This window comes from Phyllostomus discolor, chromosome 12 (assembly GCF_004126475.2).
Source record: "Phyllostomus discolor isolate MPI-MPIP mPhyDis1 chromosome 12, mPhyDis1.pri.v3, whole genome shotgun sequence".
Classification (NCBI taxonomy): Eukaryota; Metazoa; Chordata; class Mammalia; order Chiroptera; family Phyllostomidae; genus Phyllostomus; species Phyllostomus discolor.
In genome coordinates this window covers 17,512,167-17,533,025 of record NC_040914.2, presented here as the reverse complement: position 1 = coordinate 17,533,025, position 20,859 = coordinate 17,512,167, and the positions used below count along the sequence as shown (strand labels likewise).

Below are 20,859 nucleotides of genomic sequence, written 5' to 3'. Positions count from 1 at the left end.
GCAAATGTCTAAAACTTCCCTAGGTTGTCTAAAGAAGTTTAAAGTTCCAGTACTGACATTGAATTTTTTTATGAAGTTTGAGCTCATTTTTTTTATCAGTGGTGTCCAGTTTTTTTGTTTTACATATGAATGTCAGTTTTCCCCAACACTATGTACTAAACAAACTATTTTTTCTTTCTCATATGTCTTGGGTTTGTTTTTTGTGAAAGATTAGTCTAATGTCAGTGCCTGTGTTTATCTCTGTATTTTCTGTTGCGTTCTAGTGGTCTGTGTTTATTTTAATGACACAGGGTTTGGTTGGTGTGGCTTTCTTGTGGATTGAAGTCAGAAATTGTGATGCCACCAAAATTTGCTTTTTCTCTCACGTGGACCCCACTGGGGACCTAGCCCTCAACCCAGGCATGTGCCCTGGCTAGGAATTGAATTGACAACCTGTTGGTCCACAGGCCAACACTCAATTGGTATGGTAAAATCCACACCCATCAGTGCTGTTATATTATTTAAATTTTTCTGTGTACCTGATATTCTCCTATTATTCTTATTACGATTTCTACTTTAAGTTGCTTCCCTTGGTATTGTCTGGTGGCTCAAGGATATTTTTGAAAGTTAATATTTTGGATTCCTTATCAGGCTATACATTGAAATCCATCTGTTTGTTATAGATTATTGGGCAATTATGATCTATTGGTAGTTTCCTTGTTTTTAGTATTTCTTTTAATCCTCTTAGTATCTATACATCTGATGAAGCAGTAACTCCTTTCCATTTTATGGACTAATTCTGGCTAGAGGGACAGATTCATCTTTATGTGGATTTAAAGATCACCTGAGTCTGTGTTGTATCTCACTCTTGAGACATGTCCCACCTATTGATGCTACATGAGCTGAGGTCAAAATAACAAAAAAATGTACAGGTCAACAGTTCCTTTGGTAATATTTTTCAGTGACAGTCAAGGGTTTTGAAGTCTTTGGTGGCACTGAATTTTTGGTTCTTCCTGGACTAGGTTGTGGACAAAGGGATGTGTTTTGGGTTTTGTGCTGAGAAACTCTGTAGGGTCCTCTGATTTATAAACCATGGGGAGTCCACAGATGTTGCAGGGATTTCTGTGGTTCTTCAAAGAAAAAATTTCTAGTGTTTTTTACAGAACAGTCCACTAAGGCCAACCTGAGTACAATCACAGTAGTTGATTGAAGTAACTGTGACCCTTGTTTTTGACCCTTGCTATATTCAAACTTGTTTGTTGAACCATCTTCCCTGTCATCTTTTCTGTGCTCTTCTATGTTTTTTGCACATTGCTTTGCTGCTTGTCTTTTGTGTCTGTCTGTATGTATGCTTGTTTATTGAAGTTAGAGAGACAAGGGCAAGGGAGAAAGAGGAAAAATCATCACTTTGTTTTTCCAGTTGTTTATACATTCATTGGTTGCTTCTTGTATGTGCCTTACCAGGGATCGAACCTATAATCTTGACATATCATGTCCATGTACTAGCCTAACAGTCTCCAACCTATTTGGCATCAAGAACCTTTATACCAGAAGGTGGGGTGGGTGGCATGGCAGTGTAGGGGGTTCAGGGGAAGAGAACTGGGAGGTGCAACTCAGATATACTTCTTGCTCACCCACTGTGGAAGCGGCCAGGAGTTTACAGGAGGACCCCGGTACTTCAGGGGAGCTTCACTTGTAGCCTAGTTCCTAATAGGCTGTGGAGTGGTATGGTCCATGGTGGTGGTTTGAGACCACTGCTCTAAACAACTGAGCTATCTAGTCAAGGCTGATTTTCTATTTGTCTTAGTTAGATTTATATTCCCCTCCTCTAGGATTGATCCCGTTTGTGGATAGCCATCTACATGCTATGGAAGAAGGTAGAATTCTCCTATTTCTTATTCGCCCATCTTGCTGAATCACTCAGACCTTTTCTCTGTGGTCTCTTGTGCTTTCTTCTACCACAAGTTCTTCAGTTCTTCTCTTTCAATTTATATCATGTATATTCCATGTAATGGCTCTACTGGGATTAAAGGGGACATTGCATTTGTGCATTCCAGGAGAAAAATTCTTTCCATGCAGAGTGGACACAGAGACTGTCATGTTTTGGCGAAGGGGTGTTGGAGAGGGTTTGGCACATGGGCTATGCTAAAGTGATAACTAGAGACCCACTTTGTTGATTACTATTTGTTACCATTGCTAGTTCCTCACCCCATTCTACTTATCCTTGTTTATTATTGACAAGTTGTCAAATATTCAGTTTTGAGTTATCATTTTTACTCAGATTATCAGCTCACAGATAATCATCACCTATCTAAACTTGCTCCTCAACCATTTTTTTTTAAAGATTGTATATATTTTTAGAGAGAGGGGAAAGGAGGGACAATAAGAGTAAGAGAAACATCTGATGTGTCAGAGGTACATCGATTGATTGCCTTCTGAGCACCATCAACTTGGGTACTGGCCTGTAAGCCAGGCATGTACCCTGACTAGGATTTGAGCCAGTGACCTTTCAGTTTGCAATCTGGAACTCAATGCATAGAGCCATACCAGCCAGGGCCTCAAATCTTTCTATTACAGGTTTTGTTTTGTTTTATTATTATTTTTTTTATTTCACTCTAACTTTGGTCTATACCTACAGACCCTTGGAGTGCACACATATCACTACATTGACATTTAACATCACAGGCTCTAGTACAATTGATCCCGATGAGGTTGAGCTCATTGAAATTATTCTACACAACCTCATCCTACCAGCGGGAAAGATCCTACAGGAAACCATATGTGAAGAATAGTAGTAGACCCTTACTACCTACATCTGTTTCATCCAACACTTGTGTCTCTTCCTTGGTGAGGTCACTAAGACTGCCATGCTTTTTGGCCAGTGATGTATAACAGCCATTTCTTCAGTGTGTAACTCATGTCTCTTGAAAATGACTTCATAGAATCATGCCTAGCTGTGAGAGCTGACCATTTATGCTGAGGATATTCCTTCCTCATAAGGTCAACATATACTTCACCAGTGTTTCCTTTTGTTCAGGTTGCTGCTGTGGAACAGAGGATGTGGAAGAACTGATGGAAAAAAACATTTCTGTAAGAGTGGTACAGGCAGAGAATCTCAAGATGACTTTGTCTTCCCAGAAGAGCCACCCATGTGAGAGTTGTGGGCCAGTGCTGAGATACATTTTCCACATGACTAAAGAGCAGGAAGCACACCACAGCCAGAAATCATTGCAATGTGGGGCATGTGCAAAAAGATTTTACATCAGTACAAAGTGTCACCAGCAGCAAGAGCACCATGTGAGAGAGAAGCCTTTCAGAAGAGATGGGGACAAGATCCTACTTGCAGAGGGCTGCAATGTCAGTGAGTCCCAGAAGCTTTTCACCTGTGGGGAGGTTGGACCAGGCATCCTTACCGAGTCAGAACATCTCCAACAAGAGACTACTCACGGCAGGGACAGGCCAAATGAAATCTCGCCATCTGGAGACACTAATCAAAGCAGAGAAAATTATTTCACCCTGAGTGAATGTAAAAAGGCCATTGACTGCTGTCGCGTATATATTCAAAAGAAAGGTGTCCATACTGGAGGACAGTGTTTTCTTTGCCATGATGGTGAGAAAAATGTCTCTAGAATATCTAGGTTTTGTTATTGTCAAAGAGTTCCCAGTGGACAAAAGCCACATCAGTGCAGTGAATGTGGGAAATCTTTTAAAAAATTGTCTCAACTTCGTTATCATCAGACAGTTCACACTGGAGAAAGGCCATATCAGTGCAGTGTATGTGGGAAGTCTTTTAAAAGAAGACGTAGCCTGTATTTACATGAGAAAATTCACACTGGAGAAAGGTCTTATGAATGTAGTGAATGTGGGAAATCTTTCTCTGATAGTACTCGCTTCCATCGTCATCAGAGAGTTCACACAGGGGAAAGGCCTTATGTGTGCAGTGAATGTGGGAAATCTTTTACCAGACGTGATATCCTTCTTTCTCATCAGAGACTTCACACTGGAGAAAGGCCTTATGAGTGCAGTGAATGTGGGAAATCTTTTTTCCGAAGGAATTCACTTCGTTCTCATCAGAGAGTTCACACTGGAGAAAGGCCTTATGAGTGCAGTGAATGTGGGAAATGTTATAGCAGTAAAGGTAGTCTTCGTTCTCATCAGAGATTTCACACAGGAGAAAGACCTTATGAGTGCACTGAATGTGGGAAATCCTTCTTCCGAAAGAAAGCACTTCGTGGTCATCAGAGACTTCACACTGGAGAAAGGTCTTATGAATGTAGTGAATGTGGGAAATCTTACCAGAGTAAAATTGGCCTTTTGTCTCATAAGAGTCTTCACACTGGGGAAAGGCCTTATGAGTGCAATGAATGTGGGAAATGTTTCTTCAAAAGGAGTGTACTTCGTTGTCATCAGAGAGGTCATACTGGAGAAAGGCCTTATGAGTGCAATGAATGTGGGAAATCCTTCTTCCAGAAGAGTGCACTTCGTTGTCATCAGAGACTTCACACTGGAGAAAGGCCATATGAATGCAGTGAGTGTGGGAAATCTTTCATCCAAAAGCATGACTTTCGTTGTCATCAGAATATTCACACAGGAGAAAGGCCTTATGTGTGCAGCCAATGTGGCAAATCTTATCCCAGTAAAACTGGCCTTCGTTGTCATCAGAATATTCATACAGGAGAGAGGCCTTATGAGTGCAGTGAATGTGGCAAATCTTACCGCAGTCAATCTGGCCTTCGTTATCATCAGAATATTCACACAGGAGAAAAGTCCTATCAGTGCAGTCAATGTGGGAAAACTTATCCCAGTAAAATTAGCCTGCGTTATCATGAGAGATTTCACACAGGAGAAAAGCCTTATGAGTGCAGTGAATGTGGCAAATCTTATCGCAGTCACTCTGGCCTTCGTTATCATCAGAATTTTCACACAGGAGAAAAACCTTATGTGTGCAGTGAATGTGGAAAGTGTTATCGCAGAAAAAGTAGCCTGCTCTCTCATGAGAGATTTCACAGAGGAGAAAAGCCTTATGAGTGCAGTGAATGTGGGAAATCGTATCGCAGTAAGAGTAGCTTGCACTCTCATGAGAGATTTCACCAAGGACAAAAGCCTTATTAGTACAATGAACGTGCAGAAGTCTTAGATACTAGGACATGTACAGTGTTTTACTTTCATGATAAAAATAACAGAATTCCGTGAAGCCTTGCCTGAGCCATATTATACGGCCAAGCATCAACAGTAAGGAGGTTCCACATCATTAATTTTTATATGTGAAGCCTGTGTGTCCATGTTGCACTTTCTTGATTTACCCATGTGGTTTCCCAGATCCACCTCACTGCATATTTCTGTTGAAGGTATATCCTTTGTACCAACTATAATGTTCCAAGAGATTCCATGAGTCATCATGCTTGATATGGTCAGAAAAGGTAACTGTTCTGTGATTTCTTGGAGAAAATTAGGACTAGCTTAGCTTTTTAGGTCTTTTTTCCTTGCACTCTCACTACTTGGCTCATTTACATGACTCAATTTTGGTCCAGAAAACATTATCTGAATTCAGATGTCAGCTTGTGGGAGGACTTTATTTTTGAGGGACATGTTTTTTTTACATAACCAGTGGTCATTTTTGAGTGTCGAAATCACCAATGCAGAAACTGCCAAGCTGATCTCCCTTAGCTTGGTAGAATAATGGAAGAATTTTTCCCAAGTCTTCTTTAATCTTGGGCGCTCCACTTATTGTGTGGGGTAGTTTATAAAGAGTTTTGGGCCCCACAAGCATCAAGATGTGAAGAACTTTTATGTGTGTCTCAACTTTTTCTGTCTCCGTGGGGACAGTTTGGTGCAGAAGTCAACTCAGTGGTTTTTGCCAGACTTGCATTCCTGCTCATGTGTTCCCAGGCAAGACTGTGGGCTTGGTAGTTCTTATGAGAAGCTTCAATGCTGTGAATTTCAAGAGACATGGAGATCACTGCAAAGAAGGGAAAGCTATGACAACCTCAATGTGTCTGGAAGCAACATCAAATTTTTTCACATAAAGGATGGTGATATTTTGGCAGGGAATCTCTGGCCCAGGCCTTGCAAAGGGCCATGTGCCATAATTTCTACAATTCCTTGGGGGATGGTGAAGTGGTAGGACCATGGAGGTTAGGGAAACGGATTGCAAGAGAAACACAGCTGTCACTGGCGCTGGAGGAAACTCAGGCAACTAGACAGAATGTGCATTTTCTCAGCATGCATCCAGAAACTTTTCTGAGAAAATGATTGCAAGATTGGTGTGTACGCTAATTGCAGGGTTGCAGTAATATTTATCTCTGTTTATTCATTTGTTGTCATTGAATGTAATCAAAAGGTGTTGTGGCCTTGGCCAGGTAGCTTAGTTGGTCAGAGTGTCATCTTGATATATGTCAAGGTTGTGATTTCAATTCTTGGTCAGGACACATACAAGAAACAACAAATGAATGCACACGTAATTGGAACTACAATGCCAGATTTCATTTTGTCTCTCCTCTTTCTCCCTTTCTGAGCCGTTCTCCTTTGTCCCTCTCTCTCCCCCACCTTTCTGTTTCTCTCTAAAATGAATAAAATTTTTTAAAAAGTTTGTGGATTTCTGTTGCTTCTGTGATGTTAATGTGAGAGCCACTGATGTCCTGGCAGAAAGAAAAATGAAGAAAAAGTGAATCTATAGTCAGGGGTGTAGCTATTTTGACCCAGCCAGCATTGCTGTTGGTTTCAGGGAGCATTTTATTTTTTGGTTTGTGTGTTGTTACTTTGGAAACACGTCACCCAGAGCACATCAGAATGTGGAGTGAAGATAAAGTTGCTAACCCTATTTTCAAAATGAGTTGCATGTACACAGTTTTAAAATGTCGATCAACTTTTAAAATGTCACAATTAGTAAACATCGTATTTCAGGTATAATAGTTGATCAGTATTCAGTTATACATGACGTTGAAACCATCACCATTGTCACAGTACTGACCATTACTGTCTCTAGGAATTTACCTCATGGCCATTTTAATCTCTCCTGCCCTTCACAGCTCTGGAAGTGAACAATGATTTATGTTGCATCTAATAAATACCTTTGCAATTTCTTAATATTGGATGATGTGAATAACTTCCCACTATCATATACATTGCATATGTATTTGGATGTTTATTAATATATTATTGGTTCATCTACTTATGCTCAGAAGTAATTATTTTTAAGTAGATTTTATTGGTTATGCTATTACAGTTGTCCTAATTTTTCTCCCCTATCTCCCCCTCAATCCTGAACCCCACTCTCTCCAGCATTCCCCCGACCCCTTAGATCATGTCCATGGGTCATACATACAAGTTCTTTGGCTTCTCCATTTCCTATACTATTCTTAGCCTCCCTCTGTCTGTCTAGTTTGTACCTACCCTTTATGTTTCTTACTCCCTGTACCTTTCCCCCGTTCTACTTCCTTTGCCTCCCCACTGGTAACTCTCCATGTGATCTCCATTTCTGTGATTCTGTTCCTGTTCTAGGTGTTTTCTTTGTTTTTGTTTGTAGGATCAGTTGGTGATACTTGTGAGTCTGTTGTCATTTTACTGTGCATATTTTTTATCTTTTTTTTCTAGATAACTCACTTTTATATTTCATATAATAAGGGCTTGTTGATGAGGAAGTCCTTCAACTTGACCTTATCTGAGAAGCACTTTGTCTGCCCTTCCATTCTCAATGATAGCTTTGCTGGATAGAGTAATCTTGGATGTAGGTCCTTGCCTTTCATGGCTTTGAATACTTTCTTCCAACCCCTTCCTGTCTGTAAGGTTTGTTGTGAGAAATAAGGTGATAGGTTTTGGGGTACTTCTTTGTAGTTAAGTTTCTGCTTTTTTCTTGCTCCTTTTAGGGTTCTCTTCTTATCTTTAATCTTGGATAATTTAATCCTGATGTGTCTTGGTGTGGTCCTCCTTGGGTCCAATTTCTTTCAGAGTCTCTGAGCTTCCTGGACTTTCTGGAAGTCTCTTTCCTTGGCTAGATTGGGGAATTTTTGCTTCATTACTTTTTCCCATAAATTTTCAATTTCTTGCTTTTCCTCTTCTGGTACCCTTATGATACGGACAGTGGAAAGTATAAGTTGTACCAGAGTTCCTACACCTCTTCCTTATTTTTTGAATCCTGTGTTTTCTTGTTCCAGTTCAATGTTTATTTTTTCCTTCTGTTTCAAATAGTTAAAAGTTTGAGTTCCAGTTTTCTTTCCCTCACTGTTGATTCCCTACATATCTTTATTTCCTATTTCACTTTTCACAGGCTTCACTTACTTCTCTCTTTTGAATCCATTCTCAGTCTTTTCTGTGAGCATCCTGATTACCAGTGTTTTGAATTCTGCATCTTGTCGGTTAGGTCTCCCCTAATTGCTTAGTTATTTTCCTGGACCTTTGATGTGTCCTTTTGTTTGAGCTATATTTCTTTGTTTTGGTGCCAGCCTTACATGGTAAGGGGCAGGGCCTTAGGTATTCACCAGGGCACAACAACCCCCTTCACCATGTTGTAAGTGCTGTACAGAATGCAGGTGTCTGAGAGGAAGGAATGCAGCTTGCTTGGTTGTTGCTCCACTTTCAGTCACTTCCCCTGCTACCCACTAGAGAACTGGGGCCTTGTGGTGCTTATTCGCAGTTGGGTGGGTTTGTGTACTTTCTAGGGCCTGATGTATTCCTCCATTGGACTGTCCTGTGAGACTGGAATTTACTCCCACCACTGCAACACCCACAGGTTTTTACAGCCAGAGGTTTTGAGGCCTTAGTTTCACACATTGAAACCCTTGGTTCTGCAGTCCGTATCACCCTCCAGTTGTTCCTCCTTGTATAACTGCACTTGAATGTTGGACCTTCTTTCTGCCTGCCAGAGCGTGGCCCACACAGTCTGCAACTGCCTTGTCAGGTGTCCTTGCTACTGCAGGTGCCCGTCTCTGCCCCTCCTACCTTTCAGGATGAATGTTTCTTTAACTTCTTGGTTGTCAGACCACATACAGTTCAGTTTTTGGCAGTTCTGGTTTATTTTGTTGTTTTTAAATTTGTTCATTTTTCAGTTGCGCAAGGAAGCAAAGTGTATCTACTCTCTCCTCTATCTTGGCCAGAAGTTGGAAATATTTTCATGTTTAAGGTAGCACTATGTATTTATCTATTCCTTTTGGTTATTTCTAATTTTTTACTAAAATTAAGCTGGTATAAATATTTGTTATAATTCTTTATATACACATAAGTTTCATTTACCTTTGTCCATAACTCTGCACAATCTGAGCCATATGGCAGGTGAATGCTGAGTTACAGAGATTAGCAACTTTTGATCTAAACTGATTTTACCCTTTTGCATTCTTCGAGCAGTGTGTGAGAGATTGTGTTACTCCACATCCTAGAGAATATTTCGTTTGGTCAGTCATGTTTTGATGTTAACCTTTTTTTAACATTGTGCTGCTATCTCACTGTTTAGTAATTATGTTTCTAAGGGTTATTGATGAGCCTTTTCTCAGATGTGCATTTGCTATGCCTGTATCTTTGCTATGTGTCCGATCCTATGTTCTAGCTAATCTGATAGTAGTTTTGGCAGTTTTATAGCAAAAGGACAGCAAAACAACAAAGGTGCATGTTAGAATTTCTCATGTCTGACCTTTCTTGCTTCATGAAATAAATTTTTTTATATTGGACTTAAGTTTTAATATTTTTTCTCTGTATGTTGCACAATGCACTGCCTACTTTTTGTTTTAGCCTCCACTATTAACATTCTATCAGTTGAAAAAGTTTAGTCATTTGATAATGCAATAAGCTCTTGTTTTGTAGTGTAATGTAATCCCATTTTTCTGGTTTTATATCTTGGGGGCTCTTCGGATGGAACAGGTCTCTGAAGGAGACCCAATGGCATCAGGATGTGCAGGGTGTTTTGAAATCCGAAAGCTCATACACAGTGAAATAGATGGTCATGATCAGACTTACCATGGTCTGAATGAGGGACCTTGCATTTGAATCTCTGATTCTCAAATGGTACCCACAGTCAAATTGTTACATGAAGGCACCAATGTGGAGCGGATCCTCCTCAGGCAGCCTGTAGTGTGTGGTGTTTTGACTTTGTGCAGGAAAGATTTTACAACAGGAGTCCACGTGATTGTTCAGAACATGTTTATAAAGGCTAAAGACAGTGAAACCAAGGAGAGACATAGGGTAGAGGAAGTAACAGGAGACTAGGTGGTGCTTTGCTTTGGCTCCTTAGGAAAGTAAGAAAGGAGTGAGCCACAACAAGGCTGCTTTCAGGTCACAGGGAAGTCAGAGCAAAGGAAACCTTGCAAACATTTTCAAAGGGTAGTTTGGAATCAAGATGCCAGTAGCTGCACATCTTGTGGGGACAGGTAGTTTAGGAGGAAGTACAAAGTTCATGCCAGGGAAGGGGCATTGATGTGCTCTGGAGCCAGCCTGCCCTGAGCCTTTGTCCTGAGAGCTTTGTATTTCTATTTGGCTTGTGACAATCTTAGGGGAAAGTTTGGGAATATTTTTTGGTGTGCTATGGTGGTTTGCTTTTTTGTTGAGTGTGGCTGGCTTTAATGGGGTTTGTTGTTACTTGCTCCCCTGAATTCATGTGTGCTTGGGTTAGCTGGCAGAAATGACCATTGATCTTAGTTCTCTATGTTCCAGACCAGGGAAATTGAAGCTGTGTATTGTGTGGTAGGGAGGGGAGATACGAACCATTTGTACTCAGGTGTTTCTGGTTAGGAGAGAGGGTCTTGTGATTCACCTGCTGTCTGTACGTTTCTCAAGCTGTTTGCCTTTGTTTAATTTCCTTGTCTCAGTTTTCCTATTGCACTGGCTCTGGAATTGTCCTAGCATCTTACTATGTAGAAAAGGGAACATACGTGAATAATTCTTTGCTAGGCTCCATATTTGCTCCTTCCCTCAGATGTGACATGTTAGGGTTTGGATGATACTCAGTTCTGCTCTTGGTAGTGCCAGGACTGTTCAGCCTGGGCAGGCGCTGGCAGTTCTGTGTTGCCAAAGGAGAAATTAAAGAGCTGCTGCTGCTGTTTGGGAAGCAGCAGGGCCGTTAGCTGGGTAGCAGGCTGTTCTGCATTCACCATGGGTTTTGTTTGATTCTCTAGAAACGTAGTCCAGCCTCTTACCAGGGCTGTGAGGAAGGTGTTCTCTAAGTCATCTCTCTTTATGGCAACAAACATTCTACAAGACATTCTTAATCTCTGTCTTGGTAAAGAGCCATGGACATCTGAGTATAAGGCATTTCTTCCATTTGCTTTCATTTTTGCAAAACAAATCTATTTGGACATTAGTGTTACAATTCAGACATCCAGTTACAGGCCTGACTTTTCTGTCCTTGGGTTTATGTTGAGGCCAGTGTCACTTCAAAGGATGATGAGGTATTTTTTTTTCTCCTGAGCATCACCCTTAACTTGGCCCAATTTTCAAGGAGACACCCTGGGATTGGGGGAATCTCAAGGGATGCTTTGGTGCAGCCCATTTTGTATCTGTTTTGCCTGATAGGTGCAGCTGATGACTAATGCTCCATTTGCCTAGACGTGGGGCAGCGGACGTAGGGCCAGTTCAGTTATTGCTTAGAGTTTTGTAAACTTGTCCTGTTCATTGGTATGTTCTGAAAGTTTATTTTTAGAAAATGATTTGGAATAGCTCACAGCTCTTCCATGGATTTTTAAACAATGAGACATATTTATAAAAGGATCAGAACAAAACTGTGACTGTCTTTAGATGACAAAAATAAATGACTTGCTCACAGGGTTGATCCCAGTGCGATTTTCAGGGTCCCTCTCCTTCGCATACGACATCGCATCCCATCACCTTCCAAATGTAGATGAGCATGTATCAGCAGTGTGTAGACTCTTAGAGATTTTTACATACCCTCTAAAATGTTTGCTTTACTAATAAACCATGTGTACATGTAGATCCTAGTTACTCTCTCTTTAATTAGAAAAGCTTCTCATGTGCTATAAGTATAGGAAATAGGCCTATTTCATCCAGAATTCCTCTTTTGTGAGGAGAAAGAATAAATTCTTGAGATATTTCAGGGGCCCATTGAACCATCTCAAAGACATTTCTAGGTTAAGAAGGAGTCTTTTAAAATGTCAATTCTAATGTTTGTCAAACTTATTTGACCTAAGGATTATATATTGTTATGAAATGATATTTGAACTTTTATTAGGTTAAGGTAATAATCAAATGTATGAAACATTAATCCATGCAGGCAAAATTTCAGTATCTATAATGAATAAAAATGATTCTCTTGAAATTTCATTAAGCATGTCATTACCACAACATGACACATAAATGTAATAAAACAGAATCTGACCTTTGTAGGCAGGTACAAGAAGAACTTATTTCCACTTAACATACTGAAAGAGAGCCATATAAATTCTGTGTTAGCTTACTTTTCATATTTAGATTCATTTACCTAGTTAAATTGATTATTAAACTTACCTATATAATTTCCAGATCTCTTTGCAAAGCTTCTTTAACTTATATAAACCATGTGCCACTTACACAGTCCTTTTGCTTTGTTTCTTCTTAAGTCATCGAGAAATAACCAACTTTAGAACAAATTCTTTCTCTTTCATCAAGTATTTTCACCTTTTGTATCTTTTATTGCCAAACTGTATGTTTCTCAGGAGTTCCAAACCAGGCAGCTACACTGCACTTGTGTTTATGATATTGTGAAAAACACCACCCAGAGGACCAGCAGAGGTGCACATGCTGTGGACATGACATTTATTACTGACATTATAGGGGAGCTCACCTATGGTGACACATTGTTCAAGACAGACTGAACCCTGCATCCAGCCTTGGTGTTACTTATAGATCTGGGGAGGGAGCCACAGTAGCCTGTGAGAATGCTGCAGGGTTGTGATAAACACAAGGGCCTTGAGAAGGTCGGGAGATCCAACAAGCTGTTGTCCTTGCCTCAAGGCTGCTGGTCTGGCAGCCACCTGTTCTCTGAGGTGAAGGTGCCATATCTTGAGCTACCACACACACCATGAAGACAGTACCCCTCCACCTCACAATCTCTGCATTAGTTGTTTTGGAGAAGTCCCTGGGTGGTGAGAGCATCGGTGCATTGAATGTACCTACTACAAGTACAGTACTGGCAATACCCCAAGAGGAGCAGAAGAAGGCAGAGGCTGAGAATGCCAAGGAGGACGTGGCTTTTGTCTTTCTCCAACCAAACATTCCCAAAATTTTGACAAAGAACCAGCTCCCCGTGTATGTAGGACACTGAAGTCTTTCCCTGCCTGATGGAAGGGAGACAAGGGACTGGGATCTGAGCCTGGAACACAGAGGCTGTTAGCTGATTCTCCCAAAGTAGGGATAGGCTGGAATCCCCAAGGCACTATCACCTTGGTAGGGCATTTTTGTGACCAACTCAACCATCTCATGACAAGTCCATTCAACCAACAATTGAGTCTCACTTCAGGAGGTGGTGATGCAGAGAGGCTTCTAAAGTGAGTGCTGTATTGTGTAAATAAAAGCATTGTTTAGGTTGGCAAATATATTTCATAATTTCTAGAAACTCAGGGTCTTCCATTGTTAAATCACATGTGTAACTTTGAGAGACATTTTGTTTATTTAAAGATTTTATTTATTTTAGGGAGAGGAGAGCAGAAAAAGAGGAGAGAAATATCAGTGTGTAGTTGGCTTTCTCACACTCCCTACTGGGGACCTGGCCCACAACCCACACATGTACCCTGACTGGGAATCCAGTGTGAGACACTTTGTTTTCTAGGCTGGCACTCAGTCCAATGAGCCACACCAGCTAGGGCAGAGACATATTTCTAATAAAGAATAAGACATTGATTAACAGCCTCAAACTTATTTTCTACCTTCTCTGTAATAAAAAGTTAAAAGTAGGTGAACTTAAGACTTGCCTAGTAATTACTGTTTTGGTATTTATGTTAATAACTTTAAAAGATAGTACCCAGACTTAAACCAGCTGCAGTATCTAATATTTTCCCAGACCACAGGATCATGAAGAATTTGACATAGTTCTTTATTCTTTACCACACACATAAGCAGTATTATTGATTGTAGAGAAAACAGATTTTTCTCCTTTTTATTTGTCCTTGACAACTTTAAGGAGGCTGGAGAAGAGGGAGATGGGTGAACTATCAGTCTTGGGGGGATTTCAGCTGCTACAGTTTTAAAAATTACCTGTTTTTCCCTCTCACATTGGAGGGAGGGACAATCACTTTTACTGCTTCCACAGCCTGCACAGTTTAGGATGTTTAAAAGACTTACTATATCTCTTTTATTCTAATTCCCCAGTAGGAAGATTTGTTAGGACTCTCAATGAAAGTTGTAAAAGCCATGAATGAGTTGTGGAAACAAAGAAAGTCTAGGCCTAGTTTAAAAACTTACACATATCACATGCCCAAAAGCATTCAAGTGGGAGAAAGAAAAACCCAGTAACAAGAGATGAAATGTATTGTGAGTGGAATGAGGTTGTCATAATTGGTGTAATAAATGCCTCAGAGAGAGAACGGTGAGTTATAGAACAAGTGGAGAAATGTCCTGTGGATTGCCCTCAGGTGGCCTCACCAATGACCTGGGCTAGATTATCTGAGGATGGATTTATTCCTCAGAAGTGTCAACTCCACAGTGGCAGATAAAGAAAGACAAAGAGAAAGTGGGTGGTAGTCTCATGGCCGTGTCTACCTCGTGCCCTTAAAGTGTTTTTTCCATCAACCAGGACATTGGCTAGCTGCCCCAGGGATGGATTCACCCTACTCAGAAGGCAGCCTCAATTCCAGAATGGCACAGAGAGGAACACAAATACAAAGCACGTTTGCCCCATGGGCGTGTCTACCACGCATCTTATACTCCATGCAGGCCAGCAAAGGGCATGGTAAGGGAACCCTTTGGGCATCAGGGGTGATCAGCTCCTGGCTCACTGGACCCCATCTCCCAGATGTCACCTGAGGACAGTCATGTGTTGAGATGACTCCATGTCCAGAGGGCAGCCTTACCTTCAGTTTGAGCTTTGACATTTTGACAAGGGACTTACTCTGCAGCTGACAGGTAGGTTTCCTCCCAGGAGGGATGAGAACAGCCAGGAGGGTGAATTAAACAGGGAGAGAAAAACAAGAAAAGAGAAAAAATTACTCCAGTGCCCCGTATTGGAGACCAGAATCTTACTGTAGGAGAAATGGCCCTGAGCAGGTCTGTCTCAAACAAACTAGTATGTAATGTGTGGAATCTTGACTTTGAGTAGGAAAGACTTCACATCACGAGTCCACGTGGTTTTGAGAGTACGTTTTTTAGAGGCTGGTTGCGGTGAAACAAAGGAAGGCTTTGGGGTAGAAAAAGTAACAGGAGAGAGCCTAGGTGGTGTTCTGCTTTGGCTCCCTAGAAACATTAGAGGAAAGGATGAGCCAAGGCAGGGCTGCTGCTGGCTACTGGGAAGTCAGAGAAAATGGGGCCATGGAGACACCATTACTGGGTAAACCTGGGTGGAGCTGATAATTTCTGCTGCTACTGGGCTGCAAAGCTTGTGGGGATACTTAGAATTTAGAGGAAGTAAAAAGTTCATGCCTGGGGAGGGCCATGGGCATGCTTTGGAGTAGCCGGCTCTGAGTTGCGTCCTATTGTAACAGAACCTCTGTGTTCTATTGTCTGACACCCATAAGAATAGTTCATTGCAAAGCCAGAGTCTTATGGAGAGGAAAGGAGCTATTTATTTAAAAGTTAAACATGTTTAGAATACTATTGAAATTCTGCTGTTAGATTTCACTCCCTTAATTTTTTAAAAAAAGATTATATTTATTTATTTTTAGAGAGAGAAGAAAGGAGGGAGAAAGAGGGAAAGAAGCACCAATGTGTGGTTTCCTCACATATGCACCCCATAGGGGACTGGGCCTAAAACCCAGGTATATGCCCTGATTGGGAATTGGACTGGTGACCCATTGGTTCACAACATGGTGCTCAATCCACTGAGCCACACCAGCTAGGGCTCATGCCCTTTGAAAACAAAGACCACCCATAAGTGCATAGTTCGCTACTGCCACCCCCGGTAACCCCAAGGCAAAGCTGGACAGTCACAGGTACAGTCTCCCAGGAAGGCAAACACAGTCTACCTTAGCCTGGCCATTCCTGTCTGTACTCCAGCTTTGTAGAAAGATCCATGCTTGGCCAAGGCTCCTGCTTGAAATCCAAAACCACATCCTCATGGTAGGCCCTGGGAGTCCTTCTGCATTCTTTCAAACCACATGGCCAAGAATCCTGTCTCTGCTCCCAAAACTCATGGTTAATAGCATGCACAAAAGAGAGCCTATGTGGGATATCTTACTCTCCATTCCACATGGTACAGAGCTCAAGCACAGCCGGGACTGGTTGGGGGCAGGGTGCATTGCGGGGATTTCGGGGGGAGGGGAGGCAAAGGGAGGGAGAGAGAGCACACACTCCTGGCTGCCACTGTTCCTAGGTTTAAATCATTACATGGATCTTGCTGAGTAGCTCCATTTCCAACTCCTCCCCCAAAGGGTTATACCTGCCAGCAGACTGGTCATTTCTGCCTTTCTTGGCTGTCATTGATTATCCTGCCTAGCAAGGCCCTGGGATTTGGAACTAACCACCTTCCTGCACTCTCTCACAAGCACAGCAATCCCCTCCAGCTACCTCTTATACCGGGGGTAGAGTCAGGCCCATGTCCCTGGCTCTGAACTAGCATATCATTTAACATTTCTACAACATTGGCCAAATTCTTCACCAATGCCAAGTAACTCACAATGGCCCTCTCTGCTTCCCCCCTCCTCCAAGCAATAGCTGTGGGGCCTTGGGGATTTGGGGGGCTTCTAGCTTAACACTTCATTAAACTGTGGGCTGCTTATCTCTGTTCTTTGGGTAAGAATCCTAGGGTATGTTTTAAACAGAATATTTATTAGCTTTCCACTTGCATTATTAATATGCTGATGAATCAAAATGAGCACGTGGGTGTGTTAGGGAATATTCTTCAGTCTACTCTACTGTTTCACTTGCATCATGGCTCTGTGTGGCTTCTAAAATGGTTTTGGTTATTTGTTCACCTGACTTTATCTGTCCTTGTGTTTAGCTGGCACAAATCACAGTACTTATGTCTCTGTTCTCTATTTCCCAGACTATGTTGAGTCAAACCATGCATTCTCTGGTTAAGGAGGAGAGGCATAAACCATTTCCTCTGAGTGTCCTTGGTTAGGGGAGATGAGTTCTTGTGATTCACCAGCTGCCTATAAGTGGCTCAAACTCTTTGGCATTGTTTAATTTTTTTTGTCTCAGTTTCCCCATTCCACTATCCCAGAAATGTTGCTAACTTCTCCCTGTTCTATCCCAAAATGAACCCTTTTCTTCTTCTGGGCTTCAGTTTTCTCATCTGTAAAATGAATGTAAGGTATGTTTCATTTCTAGGCTGTTGGAGAAGGTCAAGTGCTGAGGTGTGCATTTGCAGAGCTGCGGATGTGACTGCAGCCTGCCCAGATTCAAGCCATGCCCACCTCTGCCTGCAGAATTATTCCCAGGACAGGCACCCCTCACTCCCCCAGTACTCACAAGCACCTTTGTTTTGGGGTGTGTTTGTGAATGTAATCAGGCTTGAAGCAACCTGCTGACCCACATGCAGGGAGGCAGGTGCTGTGGGCACTGTGGCCTCTGTGTGTGGGGTATCAACCTGGGAATCTATCTCCTGGTCACTCCATAGAGTGCCATGACTGTCATCTGGCTGAATGTAACCTGCAGGTCCTATATCCCATCTGGGTCTTTCTTGGTATTTGCTTTGCAACCCCAGAAAATATTTGTTTCCCACCTTAAGATTTCTTGATGTATTTTGGGAGTATGGTTTTGAATTTTCTAAGAATGGACCATGTATCTGAGAATGCAGTCCTTTAGCAAATTTACATTTGCTCCTAAGATGTTTACAAAGGTTGTCATCCATAAAGGTGTTGCAAGTGGGCATCTGACTGCAAGAAAAAGGTTTTGGATCCAAAGATCTCATCTCTTTGCCAAGAAATAATGATCATTTCACCTGTATTTGCATATGACATTTCTTACTAAATTTTCTAGACAAGGTCTATTCCCAAAATCTACAAGTATGACATGTACTGGGAACTAAAGACAGTGTACCAAATGCACATTTGGTGCCAGGATGCCTATAATGTTGGCATCTGTGTGGTTTGGGAATGTGGGCATCTGAACCTGAGAGAAAAGTTTTTCACTTCAGGATTTCACCCCCTTGCTGGTAAATGATGACACTTATACTGGTTAATGCAGTGACAGTGTCTCCATGGGACTGGAGATTCTTCCTGGCATAAAAATTAGGGTGAAAACACTGCATAAAGGTATGCATGATGATTAGTAGAGTATGAATCAGCATTTTTCACTTTAAAAATTTTTCACTTTTCAGTAGTGTTTATTTTTTCATTTCTGAAAGGTTTTGATCATTTTTGCCAAATCCCTAGAGATTTTTTCTTTTCTTCTGTAAAATATTTTTCAAATTTTATTGACTGTTTTTGCATTGTCATGTAATCCTCTTATGCCCACCCCCCAAATGAGAAACTTTAAATAGGTAGAAGTCAACAGGTTCTGAAGACTGACAAGAGGTAGGTCTCAGTGGGTGTTCATTAATGGACAGTGAGTTCTAAGAGGTAGGAGTGTTTACTTGAACTATAGCTATGCTTGAAACTTGACTACCATGAAAGTCTCATTTCTACAAAGTGTGAATCCCTTGTATTCATTAGAATTTGAGGGGGAAAAAAGTGAGGTGAGAAAGATACAGTAAGGTGTGAGGAGACAAACTTGGAATTGTGGAAAATAGCCATGGCATTATGTTTCATTGCTTTAATTATCACTTACTAATTATCTCACTGCTTCAGAGGCCGAACTAGGAGTGTGTTACACAGCAGTGATTAAAGAAATGTGACCACAACCAGGGTTGTTGCAAGGCTTTATTGAAGAAGCAGCCAACAATTCCAAAGGAAAATCTTCCATGGTATAATACATTGTTAGCTGATCTATTATGTGGAAACATAAAGTGACCAGCACTCAGGAGTGAGAAGCATGTGGATCCTGAGGAGGTTAAGAGCACACATTTAAAGGAGGGAGGAGGGGACAAGGGATTCGATTTAATGGGAAAGATGTTTCATGTACAAGAAAACACTGTAGAGTCTTCCCATGGCAGTAGTTCGCCTCCAGTGTCAGGCCACTGCTGAGATCCTTGTGCCATTTCCAGGGTGCTGGGGATTAAGTTCATGCGTAAGTGACTTTTATAATTTCTGATAAGTTTTTAGATTTTTCTTAACTCTGGTACATTACTTAGTTCTATTATTTCAAATTGTGGTTTCTATTTCAGTGTCATAAATGCTCTGAAATTTTCTTTCTTTTTTTAAGAGATCTTACTTATTTATATTTCGAGAGAGGCTAAGGAAAGAAGAAAGACAGGGAGAGAAACATCAACATGTAGTTGCCTCTTGCGCATCCCCAACTAGGGACCTGGCTGTCAACCCAGGCATGTGCCCTGACTAGGAATGGAACCAGCAACCCTTTGGTTCACAGGCTGGCACTCATCTACTCAGCTACACCAGCTACAGCTGCTCTGAAATTTTCAATAGGAAATGCTTCTCACCTAATTATAATGAAATTTAATGTTTCTTGCGCATATGCATACCCATAATTGTTACTTACAATGGCTCATGTGATTTTTAAAGTGTCTGAGGTATATATGGGTCCACTATCATTATAAATATATGCTTCTTTTCTCCTAACTATAATGAATACACATTTGTAATATGAAATATTGAGAATGCCCGAGACAGCATTTCAACTCATGTCTTAAATATGTCAGTAAAGAACATATTCTCTTTTACTATGATAAATACAAAAGCATGTACACATTAATGAAAACACCAATCACTGTCAGAACTCAACTTTCTCACTTAAATTATTTACCTTAATGGACAAATTGATGTTCAAGTTATAACTGAACAATAGAATTCCATTTACTGTTTGTATTGTGCATTTAGTCTTTTTTCTTTCAAAGTCTTGTCCTACAGCCCTGTATTATACTTGTCACATACATATATGATGGTGTAAGTAGGTCATTTGTGTAAATATGCTCTGCAATGCAGGCCTACCTTTCATATTAAGAGTTCCTGTGTTGGGCTCACAGATAATTTGTGTTTTTTTTTTAAACAATTTCTTTCTCTCTTTTTTTTTAAATCATTTGTTGTTTTTTTGTATCCAAATCACTGGTTCAGTGTAGAAATGCTTTTTTTAAAAAAAATATTTTATTTTTTTTTTTAGAGAGGGAAGGGAGGGAGAGAGAGAGAGAGAGAGAGAGAGAGAGAGAGAGAGAGGGAGAGAAACATCGATGTGTGTTTGCTGGGGGTTATGGCCTGCAACCCAGAAATGTACCTTGGCTGGGAATCGAACCTGGGACGCTTTGGTTCCCAGCCCGAGCTCAATCCACTGAGCTATGCCAGCCAGGGCTAGATAATTTATTTTAATAACATGGACTGCATCCCTTTCACCATTTGGAAAATTTGACTTTCTTTAGCCATATTGAAGAGTTCTTCGTGGGGACCTGGCATTTCCCAGCCGCTTTAGCGATGAGTCTTGGTCATTTCTACTGTAATAATGTGGGAAAACCCCGGGTTACCACCTGGGTTCTCAGGAAAACGGACAGGGAATAACGCCCCGCCCACCCAATGGGGCAGGGTGAAAAAAGTCATTTCCTTTGGGAAACACGTGCAGGGCGGGATTTCCGGTATCCTCCTCGTGGCGGGCAAATTGCTTCAGCCAGATTCCGGTCTATTAGTTGCTCAGAAGGACCGGTTCGCTGGGTGCTTGTGGAGATGCTGGGGCGGGGAAGGCGCCAGAGTCGCGGTCCACCAGGATCAT

The 20,859-nt window shown here is 41.3% G+C and overlaps 2 protein-coding genes across 4 annotated transcripts in view; both read left to right on the top strand.

Annotated features, from left to right (window-relative positions):
- LOC114511468 (zinc finger protein 260-like) overlaps positions 1-20,859 on the top strand; it is an 87,220-nt gene that overhangs the window by 56,989 nt on the left and 9,372 nt on the right. The window lies entirely within an intron of this gene.
- Positions 1-20,859, top strand: part of LOC114511180 (zinc finger protein 530-like) — a 61,580-nt gene that overhangs the window by 31,349 nt on the left and 9,372 nt on the right. The window contains exon 3 of one of the 3 annotated variants that reach the window (XR_004900227.1): positions 3,017-5,327. Coding sequence is in view for 2 of the 3 variants with exons in the window: in XM_028529862.2 (XP_028385663.2) it covers positions 3,017-5,091 (2,075 nt within the window). In the remaining variant the exon portion in view is untranslated. Of the gene's footprint in view, positions 1-3,016; positions 5,934-12,614; positions 13,164-20,859 lie in introns of those variants that run through there. The other 2 variants (XM_036013031.1, XM_028529862.2) reach the window with 2 other exon arrangements.